The sequence below is a fragment of the Lineus longissimus genome, chromosome 2, assembly GCF_910592395.1.
Source record: "Lineus longissimus chromosome 2, tnLinLong1.2, whole genome shotgun sequence".
NCBI classification, from domain to species: Eukaryota; Metazoa; Nemertea; class Pilidiophora; order Heteronemertea; family Lineidae; genus Lineus; species Lineus longissimus.
This window is the reverse complement of record NC_088309.1, coordinates 5020257-5037462: the sequence shown is the minus strand read 5'-3', so window position 1 is coordinate 5037462 and position 17206 is coordinate 5020257. Positions and strand designations below refer to the sequence as shown.

Below are 17206 nucleotides of genomic sequence, written 5' to 3'. Positions count from 1 at the left end.
TTGATAGATACAACAGCCATTGCATACTTGGGTCAAAGTATGGGCCTTGGTACAGAAGGACAGCATCGGGACCCTTTGCAATGGATATATGCACTCTTGATAGATACAACAGGCATGGTATACTTGGGTCAAAGTATGGGCCTTGGTACAGAAGGACAGCATCGGGACCCTTTGCAATGGATATATGCACTCTTGATGGATACAACAGGCATGGTATACTTGGGTCAAAGAATGGGACTTGGTACAGAAGGACAGCATCGGGAGCCTTTGCAATGGATATATGCACTCTTGATAGATACAACAGCCATTGCATACTTGGGTCAAAGTATGGGACTTGGTACAGCATCGGGAGCCTTTGCAATGGATATATGCACTCTTGATAGATACAACAGGCATGGTCTACTTTGTTCGAAGTATGGGCATTGGTACAGAAGGACAGCATCGAGACCATTTGCAAAGGATATAGAGCTTCAGCTTTAATGTGCTCTTGAAAGTGGTCAAATCAATATTCAGAGGATTCCATAACTTTCAAAGAAGTTACAAATGTGGTGCAAGACCGTGCCAGACATGGAAAGTTGTAGCAGGGACATTATTGTGATTGTGACATTGTCCTTAACTGTTTCGCAATCTCCAAGGACTACCCTGGAACATAAAGAGATTGTCTAGTCGAGGAAAATTAAAGACTTAGTCTTTGCGTAATCTGCGAAAATAAAAACCCATGAAAAGTTAGTGGTTAATTTGGAAACGTAGTTTTGTGATGCTGCTGTGTCCAATGGTAAGACCGTTGTGACTGACTGGGACGTCAAATCAGAAAAAATATCGTTGGATTGTCCTTACGTCTTGACGTCTCAACCCTGTTGGTGAGTCGTCGTCGGTTGGATGTCCCTGTGGCGTCACCAATGGTGGTTGTGACGTCCCGGTCTTGACTGGTGTGGTTGTCAAGAGTAATTCCGGGCAGTAGGGTGTGCGCGGGAATGACATGCTGTCGTCATTCTAGGGCGGGAAATAAGCAACAGGGTTTAAGTGTGCTCTGAAAACGGTTTCGGTACAAAGGTGACCTCATCAGTTATGCTAATGGACTAAACGGAATGCGGCAGGTAGTGTGGCCTGCTTGACCCTTTGTGTCCGATATGTGGGTCGGACCAGTTCCCTTATTGTAGTATGGGGGAGCTGTACTCTATCAGTGGGATATGAGGAGGGTTGGGGCTGTTGTGCTCATGACTGAAATGATATGGTGTTGTATCTATTTCAGGTATGGTGTGACGTACGGGTGTTTTGAGGACGGGGATTCTGGGTGATATCCCTGCTAGGTGGTGCATGGTTAACGATATTTAATAAAAGAGAAGACACCATCGGCTGGTTTATGCTGATGCGAGAGTGATGGTGTGCCAAGGCTCATACGGAGAAATAAATGATAGAAACGCTAGGAAAGTATGAGCGTGGTTACCAGGACGTGTTGTCCTTGATGTTGAGTCCTAACGGCGACATGGTGCGCAGACGGTGGATCCAAAAAGACTCTCTAGAGAGTCTGGTGGCCTTGGCTTGGGCGCCATCTGGTGGGATGTGCATGAACTCAAGGATAGAGACAATAATGTCTTCCAGGCCATGATGGTCCGGGAGGTTAAAATGATGACCTATGACATCAGTGGCGATGTTTTTGTTGACGCTATAAAAGTGTCCTTGAAAGCGTTCTAGTAGTGTACGCTTAGTCTCGCCTACATATTGAATGTGACATTGTCTACATTGAATACAATAAATAACATTGTTGCTTTTACAACAAATTTTGATTTTTGTGTTATATATCTTCCCTGTGGTCCTGCTAGTGATGCGCCCCGTCTTGTCAAGACGAGGACAGTATCTGCATGTTCTTGGTGAAAGACAGGACCAGCGTGGAGGCTTGGTTGTGCTTGGCGCTACAACCGTAGAAGGCCCTAATTTGGCTCGGACTAGGTTGTCTCTAAGGTTTTTAGGTCTTCTGAAACCATGTATGATTGGTGTCTCATACAGGTGTAGAGTAGTTTTGTGTCTAGCTAGGATGTCCAAGTTGTCTTTTAAAATGGCTGCTGGTTGTGTTAGCGCCGGGTTGAAGGTTGTGACAAAGTAGAAAGGAGCTTTGTCTTCCTCCTGAGTACCTATTATGGTAGGATCCGGGTTGAGAAGAGACTGGCGGTCTTGCCTATGTGCCCGTATAAGGGCCGTCTCTATGAGTGGTTTAGGGTAACCTCTGCGTTCGAAGTGATGTGCTATCACGAGCGCGTGTTTCTCAAAGTCTTCTAAGTTTGAACAAATTCTGCGGATTCTCAGAAATTGTCCATAAGGTATGCCATTGAGACATGATCTAATGTGAGCTGATGAGTATAGAAGATAGTTGTGTGCATCCGTGGGTTTGGTATACAGGTCTGTATAGATTTGACCGGTGGATGTGACGTGGACACGTGTGTCTAAGAATGTGACACTGGAATCCGAAATGTCGGCAGTGAATTTGATAGTGGGATGTTGTGAGTTGAGATTCGTCACAAAATTGTCCACTTCCTCTCTCGTGCATGCGAAGAGGGCGAAGATGTCATCTATGAAACGTACCCAGACTAGTGGTTGTGTCGGGTGAGTGTAGACGTGACGTTCCTCGAAGTCTGCCATGAAGAGATTAGCAAAGGATGGTGCGACCTTTGTTCCCATGGCCGTTCCTGAGACTTGTAAGTAGTTCTGTTTGTTGAACTGAAAGTTGTTTTGTGACAGTACTAGATCAAGAAGTTTGATTATAGACTGATTGTTAGGGCCGTGTTGTTGGCCTCTGTTCCTCAAATGGCGTGCCACAGCTCTTTTGCCCTCCCATATAGGGATGTTTGTGTAAAGTGATGTGACATCGAGAGTGACCAATAAAGTCCCAGCTGGGATTTCTCCCAGAGCTGTGATCGTTTGTAGGAAATGGGTGGTGTCCTTAATATATGATTTGGTTGTTTTAACCAATGGTTGAAGGAAGTGGTCGGCTAGTTGCGAGATGCGTTCTGTCGGGCAATCATTAGCCGACATTATGGGTCTGCCTGGTGGTGGTAAGACCCCTTTGTGGATTTTTGGAAGTAAGTAAAATTCCGGTGTTTTGGGTTCCACTGGGGCTAGATAGTCAAACATTTTTTGTGTGATTTCCCCTGTTTGCAGCATGTCTTTTAAGAAGGATGTGACATTGGCCGCATGTGAATCAGTGAGATTCTCTGTCGTAGGACGGTAGTGTGTCCGGTTTGACAGTTGGCGTTCAGCTTCCGAAATGTAATCTTGTCTGTTCATGATTACTACTGCAGAGCCCTTGTCTGCGGGTTTGATAACAATCTGTGGCATTGCCTTGAGTTGGGTCAATGCTTCCCTTTCGGCCGACGTAAGGTTGTTGGAGCGGGGTGAATGGAGAGGGATCCGGTCGAAGTGATATTCATTGGTTCTAATGAAAGCCTCTAGATCCGGGGGTCCTGGGGGGTTCCATTTGGATGGTAGTTTGAACTTGCGTTCCAGAGTGTTATCATCCTGGTTTGGGGCTTGGTCTAAGTCAGGGTTATTTTCGTGAAAAAATGCCCTGCGTCGGAGACTGACGTGGAATTTATCCAAGTCCTTAAAGAGTTCTCCGAAGTCAGGTTCGCCCGGTGTGGGGCAAAAATTTAGACCTTTGCTCAGGAGGGTCTCCTGGGCTGAAGTGAGCGAGATGTCTGACAAATTGATAACATACTCAGATGAACCTTTCGGGGTGGATGTTCCCCTGTTATTTAATGTATCACTATTGTTATTTACATTACTGTGTGACAAATCGGAGAGGATTTTCACTTTCTGAAAGCCTTGATGAGAGCTTCTTCTCTTGCCGAAAGCTGTAGCTGGGAGTCCCTTCTGCCCGCCCTGTTTGGTCGAGGGGAGATGGGTCTTGGCCTTGGACGTGGTTGTGCCGTCTGGCGCGATCTTGGTTGTGCGATCTTGGTTGTGCTAGCACAACCAAGATCGCGCCAGACGGCACAACCACGTCCAAGGCCAAGACCCATCTCCCCTCGACCAAACAGGGCGGGCAGAAGGGACTCCCAGCTACAGCTTTCGGCAAGAGAAGAAGCTCTCATCAAGGCTTTCAGAAAGTGAAAATCCTCTCCGATTTGTCACACAGTAATGTAAATAACAATAGTGATACATTAAATAACAGGGGAACATCCACCCCGAAAGGTTCATCTGAGTATGTTATCAATTTGTCAGACATCTCGCTCACTTCAGCCCAGGAGACCCTCCTGAGCAAAGGTCTAAATTTTTGCCCCACACCGGGCGAACCTGACTTCGGAGAACTCTTTAAGGACTTGGATAAATTCCACGTCAGTCTCCGACGCAGGGCATTTTTTCACGAAAATAACCCTGACTTAGACCAAGCCCCAAACCAGGATGATAACACTCTGGAACGCAAGTTCAAACTACCATCCAAATGGAACCCCCCAGGACCCCCGGATCTAGAGGCTTTCATTAGAACCAATGAATATCACTTCGACCGGATCCCTCTCCATTCACCCCGCTCCAACAACCTTACGTCGGCCGAAAGGGAAGCATTGACCCAACTCAAGGCAATGCCACAGATTGTTATCAAACCCGCAGACAAGGGCTCTTGAACAGACAAGATTACATTTCGGAAGCTGAACGCCAACTGTCAAACCGGACACACTACCGTCCTACGACAGAGAATCTCACTGATTCACATGCGGCCAATGTCACATCCTTCTTAAAAGACATGCTGCAAACAGGGGAAATCACACAAAAAATGTTTGACTATCTAGCCCCAGTGGAACCCAAAACACCGGAATTTTACTTACTTCCAAAAATCCACAAAGGGGTCTTACCACCACCAGGCAGACCCATAATGTCGGCTAATGATTGCCCGACAGAACGCATCTCGCAACTAGCCGACCACTTCCTTCAACCATTGGTTAAAACAACCAAATCATATATTAAGGACACCACCCATTTCCTACAAACGATCACAGCTCTGGGAGAAATCCCAGCTGGGACTTTATTGGTCACTCTCGATGTCACATCACTTTACACAAACATCCCTATATGGGAGGGCAAAAGAGCTGTGGCACGCCATTTGAGGAACAGAGGCCAACAACACGGCCCTAACAATCAGTCTATAATCAAACTTCTTGATCTAGTACTGTCACAAAACAACTTTCAGTTCAACAAACAGAACTACTTACAAGTCTCAGGAACGGCCATGGGAACAAAGGTCGCACCATCCTTTGCTAATCTCTTCATGGCAGACTTCGAGGAACGTCACGTCTACACTCACCCGACACAACCACTAGTCTGGGTACGTTTCATAGATGACATCTTCGCCCTCTTCGCATGCACGAGAGAGGAAGTGGACAATTTTGTGACGAATCTCAACTCACAACATCCCACTATCAAATTCACTGCCGACATTTCGGATTCCAGTGTCACATTCTTAGACACACGTGTCCACGTCACATCCACCGGTCAAATCTATACAGACCTGTATACCAAACCCACGGATGCACACAACTATCTTCTATACTCATCAGCTCACATTAGATCATGTCTCAATGGCATACCTTATGGACAATTTCTGAGAATCCGCAGAATTTGTTCAAACTTAGAAGACTTTGAGAAACACGCGCTCGTGATAGCACATCACTTCGAACGCAGAGGTTACCCTAAACCACTCATAGAGACGGCCCTTATACGGGCACATAGGCAAGACCGCCAGTCTCTTCTCAACCCGGATCCTACCATAATAGGTACTCAGGAGGAAGACAAAGCTCCTTTCTACTTTGTCACAACCTTCAACCCGGCGCTAACACAACCAGCAGCCATTTTAAAAGACAACTTGGACATCCTAGCTAGACACAAAACTACTCTACACCTGTATGAGACACCAATCATACATGGTTTCAGAAGACCTAAAAACCTTAGAGACAACCTAGTCCGAGCCAAATTAGGGCCTTCTACAGTTGTAGCGCCAAGCACAACCAAGCCTCCACGCTGGTCCTGTCTTTCACCAAGAACATGCAGATACTGTCCTCGTCTTGACAAGACGGGGCGCATCACTAGCAGGACCACAGGGAAGATATATAACACAAAAATCAAAATTTGTTGTAAAAGCAACAATGTTATTTATTGTATTCAATGTAGACAATGTCACATTCAATATGTAGGCGAGACTAAGCGTACACTACTAGAACGCTTTCAAGGACACTTTTATAGCGTCAACAAAAACATCGCCACTGATGTCATAGGTCATCATTTTAACCTCCCGGACCATCATGGCCTGGAAGACATTATTGTCTCTATCCTTGAGTTCATGCACATCCCACCAGATGGCGCCCAAGCCAAGGCCACCAGACTCTCTAGAGAGTCTTTTTGGATCCACCGTCTGCGCACCATGTCGCCGTTAGGACTCAACATCAAGGACAACACGTCCTGGTAACCACGCTCATACTTTCCTAGCGTTTCTATCAAAGTTAGTGGTTAACAGTACCCCAAAAAGTCAATAAACTGAAGCAAAGATAACATATCCATAATTTTTTTATTGTTTTCATGAGATTCATTCAATTCAAAGCCATACTACATGAAATAAATAACAAATACAACTTAACCCGCATCTACACTCATGACGATATGGTGGTGACGTACACGGCCAATTGACAAAAGGGACATTTAAAACTGACAGCCAACACCAGCATGACAGTATTCCTTCAGAGAGTAACCCAAGATACATAATCAATGTGCACACAAAGCGTATGTTGAAAATCTGTGTACGATTTCAGATGCATGGCATCACAGAAGAACCCTCAAGATTCTTTAACTATACTTCTGAAACAATTCTTTTTACAGCATTAGTTGTAAATGTTCCCATCAAGTTGCAGTTTGAGCCATGTACAAACGAACTCAAATCAATTTTCTACAAAGTACAATTAATACAAGTGTATAAAAAAACAAGTACAAAACACAAACCTGGTAAAAAATCTATTGCAATCTACACCTAGACTAGTAAATAGTTGTACTCAACAAGCATTTTGGGGATGACGTCATGGCCAGAAATACAGCATTTTGTCCTTATGGAGTCAAAAAGGTATGACCAGGGTTAAAGCCCACACAAAACAAACTGCATCAGACAGAACGGACTCCTTGGAGGACTGCAAAAAGTGAGCATTACACAGAAAATAAGCCAACAAAATGTTTCAATAACGTATCTGGTACTCATGCGCAGAGGACTTTTCGTAACTTATGACTGACACTTGTAATATGGCAACAAATTTCGCTGAACACCAGGGCGGTTTTCATCTGTAAAAAAACGCTTCAGTTGGAAAGCACACGTGCCAAAGTTAGATCAAGTCCACCACGCATATAAATGTCAAATGACTAAATTTTCCCTGCTCCTCATACTATTCTCATTTCTATTCTGACCCCCAACAGAGATTTTTGGACATGCCATCAATTAAGCTTCATAGAGCATTTCATATCTAATTTAAAATATTTCGTCAACACCACAGTGAACTGAATAATTGTGCAAGCCAATCAACTTCAAAATTGAAATACTTAACGTATCACTGCAACATTTTTTTTGTGAAACTGAAGGATACCACCTTATGCTCAAAAATCACTTAACATTGAATTAGGCAGGAGGAAAGTTGTTCTCTCCATCACACTACACAGCGGCAGTTCACTAAATCATTAAGACATCAAAGAAGAATTACACTTGAGAGAAACAAGTATTCAACCTCTTGAGGAATAATCAGAAAGTCTTTTGTGAGAGGTAATTAATGGACCTCACTGTCCTGAAGAGGTGTCTACATCAGAGGGCAAATGGAAATGACCAATATAAGAAATATACACAAGTACTGAGTTGACAGGACTTACACCGCTGTCCATAATTGGGAGAGTGTCCTAAAAACAGACATGTTGGCTTTAACGCCATGGACACATTCATAACCCTGCCCTTGGTTTAACTAAAGTTTCTTTCCATCGCAGACAAGCAAATTATTAACTGCCCCATCCTGAAGCCCATCGCACTATTTTTTGTTCTAAATACATGTACATAAGTCAAAACCAAATTTGCAAATCTTCACCAATTACTAGACCTGGCCACACCTAATCTAAACCCAAGATGCTGGTCCCATCATGATCTTTAAACATCTGAATATCAAGCATACAGACAAACAAACTAAAGCAGCATAAATCCGACACCTGCATTACAAAGAAATACCAATTAAACCAGCCATGCCATACCCTAAAAAGATACAAATTGAACTAAACTACTAAATTTTGAATTAGAATACAAAAGAACTAATAATTAAGTACATGTATCTGATTGGAACCAAACTTTCAAAAACTGATGAAATTCATCAACCAGACATTTGATTTGATTTTTTTGGATTATTTGTTTTAAAGGTATTCATTGTATTTCTTCATTCAGCCATTTAGGACAACTGATTGGAAGAAAAAGTGATTACCCGCTACTCTAATAGATGAGGATTTCAGCAACAAATGCGATATGAGTCTATCACCGACGGAAAGTGACAATTTCACAGTTTATACTTATAGTATATTTTGAAGCTACATCTAAGAATTGAGGCTAACACTAATATCATGAGAGATATAAACTACCCTAAAATAATGACTAGAAAGTATGATCTGGTTATCTCAAATCCTGGATACCAGATTCCGGATACCTCCAAACCTAAACAAAGCCTACAAGCTCACTTCTAAACCACTTCCCCTACCATGAGTAATTCGGCCAAATTAAGCATGAGAAAAATTCCAAAAATCGAGGTCATGAAGTTGGAACCCAGAGACATTTCAGAAATGATACTGACAGGAAAATCTTTCTTTATGCATTGTAAATCAGCTTTGGCTGGTTTTTGTGTCTCATGAAGAGTTTTACAACCAATCACACTGAAGCACGATGCAGCTCCACAAGATCAATCCCGACGTGAAAAGTACACAAAACAATTTGCTTGTCCTACAACTGATAATCAATTTAACATGATCACTGATTAATACCCTCACATTGTTGTGAATGAATATTGTGATGACTACATAGGAATCCATAAACTCTCTGAATCGTAATCAATATCTCAAGTCCTAGTTCACACAGTGAACAATCTGACTCCCTCCTTAGTCAGAACCCAATGAAGTTGCAATGCTCGATTACACTGGTCTTACTCCCTGATATCCACTATTAGAATATTCCTTAGAATACAGAGGTCGCGCGTCAGTTACGACACCCACTCCGACTTCAACTCTGATAATGAAGTACAAGAATATCGCACATCTTGCCCAAAAGGTAGTGATCTCTAAATCTTCGCTGGTTGAGAAATGTTTCAAATTTGATCTGATCATACATAATGTCATACTTCCATAAACTTAGGCTGTTGAGTGATCAAAAATGGTTCATGCCACATTCGTCGAAGGTCACCCTGGAAAAGAAAGAAACAAAGCTTGAAAAAGAATACATAGACAACCTTGATCCCGCCACTTGCCTAGAATCAGACAGGCCTTCTAAATTATCAAGCTGGCCTGTCCTGGGATCGGGGAAAGGACTGTTAGTTCAGGTAAATGATTCTTCAGGGCATAGCCTACTAATAAGTACTCTAGAGTGAGTCTACCAAAATTTAAACCTCATAAGGGAACCAAAGTGATTTCTATTTGTATCTCTCGTTCAAAAGTAGTGCCGGGTAGAAACAAAGTGAATGCTACCGTTAATTAGCTTAATGGGTTATTCAGTGAAAAATTGGCAGAATAACTCGGCCTAATAGCACCCTGGCGAATCAATGTCTCCTTTCCTGCACACACTCTAAAAATCCTTTTTGCATTAGGACCTTTAGAGTTAAACTAACAAGACCCTTCACTTACTTTGAGATATGCCATAGTGACAAGTGGAAGTAATGTAAATGGCACAAGGTAGAGAAGTGCAGGCTGAGCTGCTCTGAACACTTCGGATGAAACAGTCGCTGTCAATAACCCTGAAAAACAACACGAAAATCAATAAGCTTTTGATGAAAATGCATCAGGAGGCCATTACTGGATACTGACATATTTTCAAAAGTTAGTATTTTATTATAGATCCGTGCATAGACACCCTGGGGAGGTACATGTAATGAGCAACTCATACTGTGCTAACATGATCCTGACCTTGGTGTACAGGTATCAAAACATCAGGTTAGCAAAATTAAGTCCAAATCCATACGCTGTAATCTCCTACCTAAAAAATATCCTATGAGAGAACAATGGAAGTATGTGACTTTGTTATACATGTGAGGTGGTGGTAATCCTGCTTCGGTGGATATGAGCTGGGTTTTCTTGTACGCATCATATCGCAACACAAAACACAACAAAAGACCTGGCATGACCTGAAAAAAAGACAGACCAAATTAGAAACTGGAGAACAAAGATGACAGCAAATCAATAATCTATACAACATCTGTTTGATGGTTACCTTTGTGTACTGATCTGAAAGAAGCCTCGGAACTGGTGGTGATGTCTGACACACAGTAATTTTCCCAAAACGTTAAAGGCTCAGTGTGACACTTAATCTTATTTGTTTAACAGATAGAGCTCACAAAATAGGGTTCAAAGCTGTTTTAAATGCAAGTCGAATGATTGTTTCAAAAAAATTAATACTTACTATATCACCAAGTCCTAACATCGAAAAATGGCCAGTGTTGTGCATGCTGAAATCAAAGTACCGGTTTTTAAGTTATAACTTGACTGAGTTGAAATCAATCCAGACTTGCTCTGACAACAGCCTACCAATGTTCTTGGCCAGAGAGAAGCTACCTGGCCGACAATTAATTATCATTTACTGAGATGCATCATATTAGCTGCGCTTACACCACGAAATATTGGTGGACCAATTGCACTTACACCACCACATTGCCGCGACAAATTGGTTCGGCAATCCATTGCCGATACAAATTGCCGAGCGAATTTGTCCCACCAAGCTTGATGGTCCAAATTTGCCCGGCTTGTTAAAAGTTCGGCTTTGTCGTGGTGTAAGCGCAAATGGATCGGCAATTAGCTAGTTAGATGGTTCGGCTCCAGGCGGCGCTTTCGAAATGGCGCTTTCTGCTTATTGTTTGCGCGCCATCTGTAGCCGGATTTTATAACTAGCTGCAGCGCTGGTGTAAGCGCTTGGTGGATTTTCGATGGTGCGGCATTGGTTCCCGAACCAAGATTGGTGGTCCATTTTCAGGTGGTGTAAGTGCGGCTAATAACCTTATCAGTCACTATCAAAGATTAAACCTCCTACTTGGTCTCATTTAACTGGGTCAACACTCACCTTGGGAACACTAATTTTCCAGGTAAAGATAATTTTGGGGCATCTCTCATCAGTCCCCCAAGGTGGAACTTCTTCGCAAACATACCCACAGGGTTATCAGCCGGCCGTGTTGCAACTTTCACCATGACATTGGCCTTGAAGATATATTGCGAGAAGAAAACCTGCAACAGAATAAAGGAACAATGTAAAGTAGAAAAGAGACAGTGAGATACATGTACATGTAGATATTGATATGAGTGAAAACCCTGAAATATTAACTAGCTAACTTCATTGATATTACTGTCTGATTGCGGAAGAGGTCTGCCATGAAATTCTATAATTATGATTGGTAAATGAAGGGATAAATGTGACACATATCAATAATCAAATCAATAAGCACATCTCGTCATCTATTTTCAGAATGTGATGAAAAACAGATCCGTTATGTATTCTCAACAATAGCACGATGCCGGACTATGCTTTCTGCTTCAGTGGTCACTGTTATGAGGTCACGTCAGCCCTCTGCAGTGCACTGTTGGCTTGCTATGTGAAACAAATTCAGAAATGACGAAGAAGGAACTTGACTCACCCAGAACACATCGTAGACAAGGAGTCCCACAAGAAGCAGTGTGGAGACCTTGAGACTTGGCAGTCTGATCAGAGCTATAAATGCCACACATAATCCCATTCCAAGAGCTAGAATAGAATAAGAAGAGGAACATTGTGGTGATCAAAACAAAGCAAAATGTTCTGCGTCATCAGCAGGTGCTGTAGTTACATCAAAGCATCGAAGTAGGCTGCAAAGTGACAGTGCCAATAGGGGCATAACAAATCACATTTAAACTTATGGCAACTACCTTGTTTTTCATCAGAGAATTACGAGTTGTTAACGACACCAAAAAGAGATTTGTTCAGACAAGGCAATGTCTTTAATTTTTGGAGGACAACTGTCCGCACTTAACATTGCAAGCCCCCTTTCCTTCCAGTCCCATTTACAGCGCTCAAACTGGGACCCACAGAATATTGCGGTCAATACTCACCGTCCATAAGTAACCAATGTCCAGTTAGCACCCAGATACACACAATGAGAAATGAAAGACAAAATGCCATAATCTCAGCTCCAGTGAACCGTCCACAGCATCCAAATGATATTCTGCAAGATAGAAACATGCAAGTCATCAAAATTATATCAGTGGTCACGGCTGGTTTGGTTTTGCTACCGGCCACGAACCCAAGAGACTGAAAAGATCTTGCCACTCAATTCAGAAATTCAATTAATATCCACACTCCAGTTTTTCGATATAATTTCTTATGGTCACAATTATTTTGCAGAATAGCTTCAGTCCACTCAGTAATTATCCAATTATCCAGAAACAGTAGTTGACTCTGTCAAGGTAGGCCTCATTTTTGATTGTATGAGGAAAGTTTTAGCAAATGCCTAATAACCATGGGTGGCACAAGGCTACTACATGTTTCTCACATCCATCAAAGACCACAGCACCCCAAGTATCCAACAATCAAGGGTAAAGTCATCTGATAACTTTGTTACAAATTAAATAACTTACTTTTGTCCATAAGTACATGGTCGCATTAGATACTGACACATTGGCAGTAACAGGAAAGCAAATGCAACAGTGGCCAGGACTGCAAAGGAAAAGATAGGAAATTGTTAAAATCATCATATAAACCAAGGACTTCATAGGCTGGTAACTGTTTTTATAATGGTATATTATGACATTTTGGCAAGAATCCCTTCCTGTTTCTGCAAAATGCTTTGTACTTTTCATAAGATATGAACCCTTATTCTAGTGAAGGGCATTGGGGTTAAAGTTCCTATTTCTCCTCAGACCAACAGCTTGCTACACTACAGGGCCGGGTCATCTATACATCAAACTACCAATAGAACATATAACTTATATGATTAGACCCCTTATTGCATGGTCAGGTTGAGTTTTTTTCTTGGCCCCATTTAGAATAGAAGGATCTCAAATTGGTTTTCAGTCCAATGTCTCTATCATCCAGTGAACTCGACCACATCTGCTTCATTTTTACTTACCAGCAGTGCAGACTGCAAATACCATCTGTAGCGAATCAAAGAAGAGGAACATTACAAGCAGTGATATTGATGCTCCGATCGGTAGGAACATTGCCTGGCACGTATCGATAGTTTGCACATCTGGAACGAGAAGAAGAGAATCAATACATACATGACATGCAGTTGCATGATCTTTAAAAGAAGTTTAGTATCGTTGCAGGGATTGTGATTGATGACTGGAAAGCAGTTGGTTGTGAGTGCAAATTAGTGGACTCTCTCAAGGTATCAATTCACTGCAAGCTCTATTTGTCGCAACTCTTGATGATCTTGGTTTTGACACAGCAAAATCTGAGCAAACAGAAACCATATGGCATGATTAACGATTCCTCACTGCCAACATAAATCAAGGAGAAGCAATAAATACCCAGTAACAGCAGTACATGTTCCTCCGGTTGTGCCGAGAAAATTAATCTCTGTCACAACATTCGATTCCATGGCAAAGTGATGGAAAAATCTATCTTACTGACAGTAACTTTTATTTGTAAGTTACGAGCCTAAGTTAGCACTGAGAAGTAATCTTTAATAAAACCAGGTTGCCATGCCAGCAGAATATTTTAACCGTTTGATTCAGGAAAAGTTTGTCTGATTTTTAAATACAGGTACTCGGCAGAAAGAAATTAAACTTCTGTTGCTCTAGTAAAAGGTCAAGAGCGATGTATGGCATACATAAAACTTCTCCAATACCTATTTTTAGTATCGGTAACTTCACAACGTAACAAAGACCTTTAAAAGATTTCACAGCAAATCGCAAAGGCTCAAGCAAATCATTTGTCGCCATGGAGTAATATAAGGAAGTAATCAATTACTGAACGGAACACATTTTTGAGATTCATTCTATGCATCCACTTTTATAGGAATGGATTGAACCAAGATTTAACTTAATTGAAGCCAAAGATAGATAAATAATTTTAGTGCCCAATTCAAATGTTAGATTACATTGAAGTACAATCTGCGCTCATGATGCAGGTCATGATCATGATGCTCCACACAAGGATTCACGGCAGTTTTTGCATCGCCTATTAAGTTGCATTGGATGCAAATAGCACGTACATGCCACACCAGCCATTTCTAAGATACAACTCAAGCCTACTTCATCATCTTCTGTATGACACAACACTATCAACAGGGAGCACACTTGACGACAATCAGCCGGCTCTATTTGTCAAGACTGACAGAGTGAATTGAGGGAACAGCATGTTGGTATAAATCATGTTTGTATTGAAAGGAGGACGTTCAATATATGACAATGCAATCCAGATTATGCCAACAAAATAGTTATCATCTGAACAAATGAACATCTCATGCTTTTTCTCTTGATAAAAGATATGGTGTATACCAGTTTTATCATGATATGTATCTACCAAACATACTGCAATGTATTGTATGCCAAACTTTCTGGTCCAAGATGACCCCACCCTCTGTGCTTTATTTCTTGGAAGTTTAAAGCGGTAACTCACTGTTCTCTTGACCTGCAGCACCATTAGCGTCATCTGTTGAGTATCCATCATGTCCATTGTTTTTCTCTTTCTCTCTTTCACGATTCTCTTGTTCAATGTTCAGCGACCTGCAAAAAAAGGTGTAAAATGAGGGTTTTTTGCATGAACTTCTCAAAATCAGCAGAGGATACTTCAATAAGCTGAAATTCCTATCACTTCAATACTGGCAATCATCACAAAATAGGTTCTCAACCAAGGCCAGCATTCAAACATGCCTGGACAACTAACATAACAACTCACCTGAAACTTCCATAGACGATGAGTAAAATGGATATGACAAATGTGGAAATTCGAGAGGAATCCACCACGGAATAGGCCCTGCAAAAATAAATGATATGTATGTTTTTACTAAAAACCGAGATGACAAAACTAGGGGTATCAGGTACAAGTCCTAATAATTTCAGGATTGGAGATCACCACCTACATTGTAGCTAAGAGCATAGGCTAATGTACAACAGAACCAAGTAGAAGCCATAGTCTCCACTAGCCACTGCTAAGCTTCACTTGGAGTGCAAGGGGATGAGCACAGGCAAATGATGCTGGCATAGGAGTACGCCAGAATAATTGAGTGATATCACACCACATCACATCCATGACATTATCATCATTAGGAGTCAAAATAACATTCAGCATTTCTTCCCGAGAAGAGACGGGATCCACTTTCACTGCTGTTGAGAAAGAAAAAAGATCTGCACACCATACTCAAATTGGACCTCAATCAGGGAAAACACTTTGGTGCTTTAAAAATAGGATAGATTCATACATCAATATTGAACGGTGCTATTTATTAGAATAGATTTATACATTCAATCCAGAATGGTGCTTATAAGAATAGATTAGATACACCAATACAGAGAAAAACATCATGAGGTTAAGATAAACATACCATGCCAACATGTCCATGCCAATGAACAGCTTGCCAAATAAGATACTTCCTTGAGAGAGATTTACTTTCAGCAGGGTGGGTAACAAGTCAAGTGATTTTATGGAGGCATTTCATGGACTCATATCAACATCCTGCCCTGTAATTAACAAAACTTATGTTTGATTTGGAGTGTGGAGGTGTCGGAACACACTAGATAAAGAAACCATCAGGACAACAAATGCCCACATCAATGGGCAAGAGATAAGTGTATAGGGATTACAAATGCAAACAAAGAATAACAGTCCCCATTAGATTACACAGGGGGTTCTTAATCACAGTACAAAGGCCTATTAGCACCACCACAAAGGATTTATTATTTGAGGGAAACAATTCTTTACAGTGTAATCATTGATTACATGCAATGACCAGATGATAAGTTTGGGTATGGTTTAGCATTCACAGAGTTTTTTATTTAATCAATAACACACCACTTTATAAATTACATTCCAGTTACAACAAAAGATGGTCATAACAATAGTTCTTTGTTATGTTATCTCAATGAAAGAACTGTCAACCACAATCTTATATAGATTATCTAATCAGTTAATTGATCTTGATAACCACTTGGCTCGAAGATTCTTCAGAGCTAATCCCCCCTCCCCCGCCCCCCAAATGATTTATGACGTGCCTCGGAGAGTACAGATGAAGATCTAATTTTGTTGCATACCTGAAGGTCAATTAAATTACTTTGTCCTATCTTTCGAGCACCCTGAACGATGTAGCGTGACTGGTTGAACAGCGCTGGCCCAACATCACCTCAATACACTCCTCCTAGGCTTCAGGAGCCTGCGCCTGTGACCGACCCAACCAACACTAACAGTTTTGAATGATGGTTAGACTAGAGTACAGTACGGTTAATTTTACTTTTGCCGACAAATGTAGCAGCATTGCATAAACACTTACCATTCGTATTCAGGCATGATTCTTGCTAACAATGAAGATTACAATAAACCATGTGTTGAATCTCACAATCACAAAGAGAACTCCTGTACATCAATGTACTATACTTGTATACAATGTATACAGTTAGCTAGCAGAGAAAGGGAAAACAAGACCAGTTTCGTCCCAGGTGACGCCTAAGCAATCGTCGTGTATAGCTCGGAATCAGGAGTTGCTAGTAAAAAGCAAATGCTAAAATGTTATAAAGATATATGGCGATCATGCAATGTCGGCTTCTGCTGCAAAAACTGCCACTGAAGGCCGCAGTCAACACAAAAGGATTGATAAAATCGAGAATTCCAACTTTTAGAACTCCATCTTTGCTAATGTTTTGTCCTGAAGTGCACATGCTCAGTGACCCTGTGACCTTACGGATGATCTAATTAGAATAAAATAGTGCGCATGAATTACCAAGTTCTCAACTTGATGCTTTGATATAGTACTTTGTGCATTAAATACGGTTT

The 17206-nt window shown here is 41.5% G+C and overlaps 2 protein-coding genes across 3 annotated transcripts; both read right to left on the bottom strand.

The window, feature by feature from the left end:
• Positions 1 to 1151: 1151 nt before the first annotated feature.
• Positions 1152 to 4866, bottom strand: LOC135483965 (uncharacterized). The gene is made up of 3 exons (XM_064765038.1): positions 4848 to 4866; positions 2006 to 3674; positions 1152 to 1221 (listed from the first exon to the last, which is right to left on the bottom strand). The coding sequence occupies exons 1-3, from the start codon at positions 4864 to 4866 to the stop codon at positions 1152 to 1154; spliced, it is 1758 nt and encodes a 585-aa protein (XP_064621108.1).
• A 1673-nt stretch (positions 4867 to 6539) lies between these two features.
• LOC135503045 (signal peptide peptidase-like 3) lies at positions 6540 to 17069 on the bottom strand. Of its 2 annotated transcripts, XM_064796337.1 has the most exons (13): positions 16707 to 17069; positions 15765 to 15900; positions 15119 to 15196; positions 14840 to 14946; positions 13344 to 13463; positions 12853 to 12931; positions 12328 to 12440; positions 11877 to 11983; positions 11309 to 11469; positions 10655 to 10700; positions 10232 to 10379; positions 9883 to 9992; positions 6540 to 9446 (listed from the first exon to the last, which is right to left on the bottom strand). In XM_064796337.1, the coding sequence occupies exons 2-13, from the start codon at positions 15779 to 15781 to the stop codon at positions 9378 to 9380; spliced, it is 1155 nt and encodes a 384-aa protein (XP_064652407.1). In that variant the 5' UTR covers positions 15782 to 15900; positions 16707 to 17069; the 3' UTR covers positions 6540 to 9377. The 2 variants fall into 2 exon arrangements, with proteins under 2 accessions (XP_064652407.1, XP_064652398.1); XM_064796328.1 differs by lacking the exon at positions 15765 to 15900.
• Positions 17070 to 17206: the final 137 nt, after the last annotated feature.

What these genes read in the sequence shown, in the direction of transcription:
- LOC135503045 (XM_064796337.1), bottom strand. An exon ending in ATTTGCAGTCTGCACTGCTG is followed by an intron (nt 12,932 to 13,343) that starts GTAAGTAAAAAT and finishes TTTCCTTTGCAG; the next exon opens with TCCTGGCCACTGTTGCATTT. An exon ending in TGTTAGGACTTGGTGATATA is followed by an intron (nt 10,380 to 10,654) that starts GTAAGTATTAAT and finishes TCTTTTTTTCAG; the next exon opens with GTCATGCCAGGTCTTTTGTT.
- LOC135483965 (XM_064765038.1), bottom strand. An exon ending in CACAAAACTACTCTACACCT is followed by an intron (nt 1,222 to 2,005) that starts GTATGAGACACC and finishes ATATCATTTCAG; the next exon opens with TCATGAGCACAACAGCCCCA.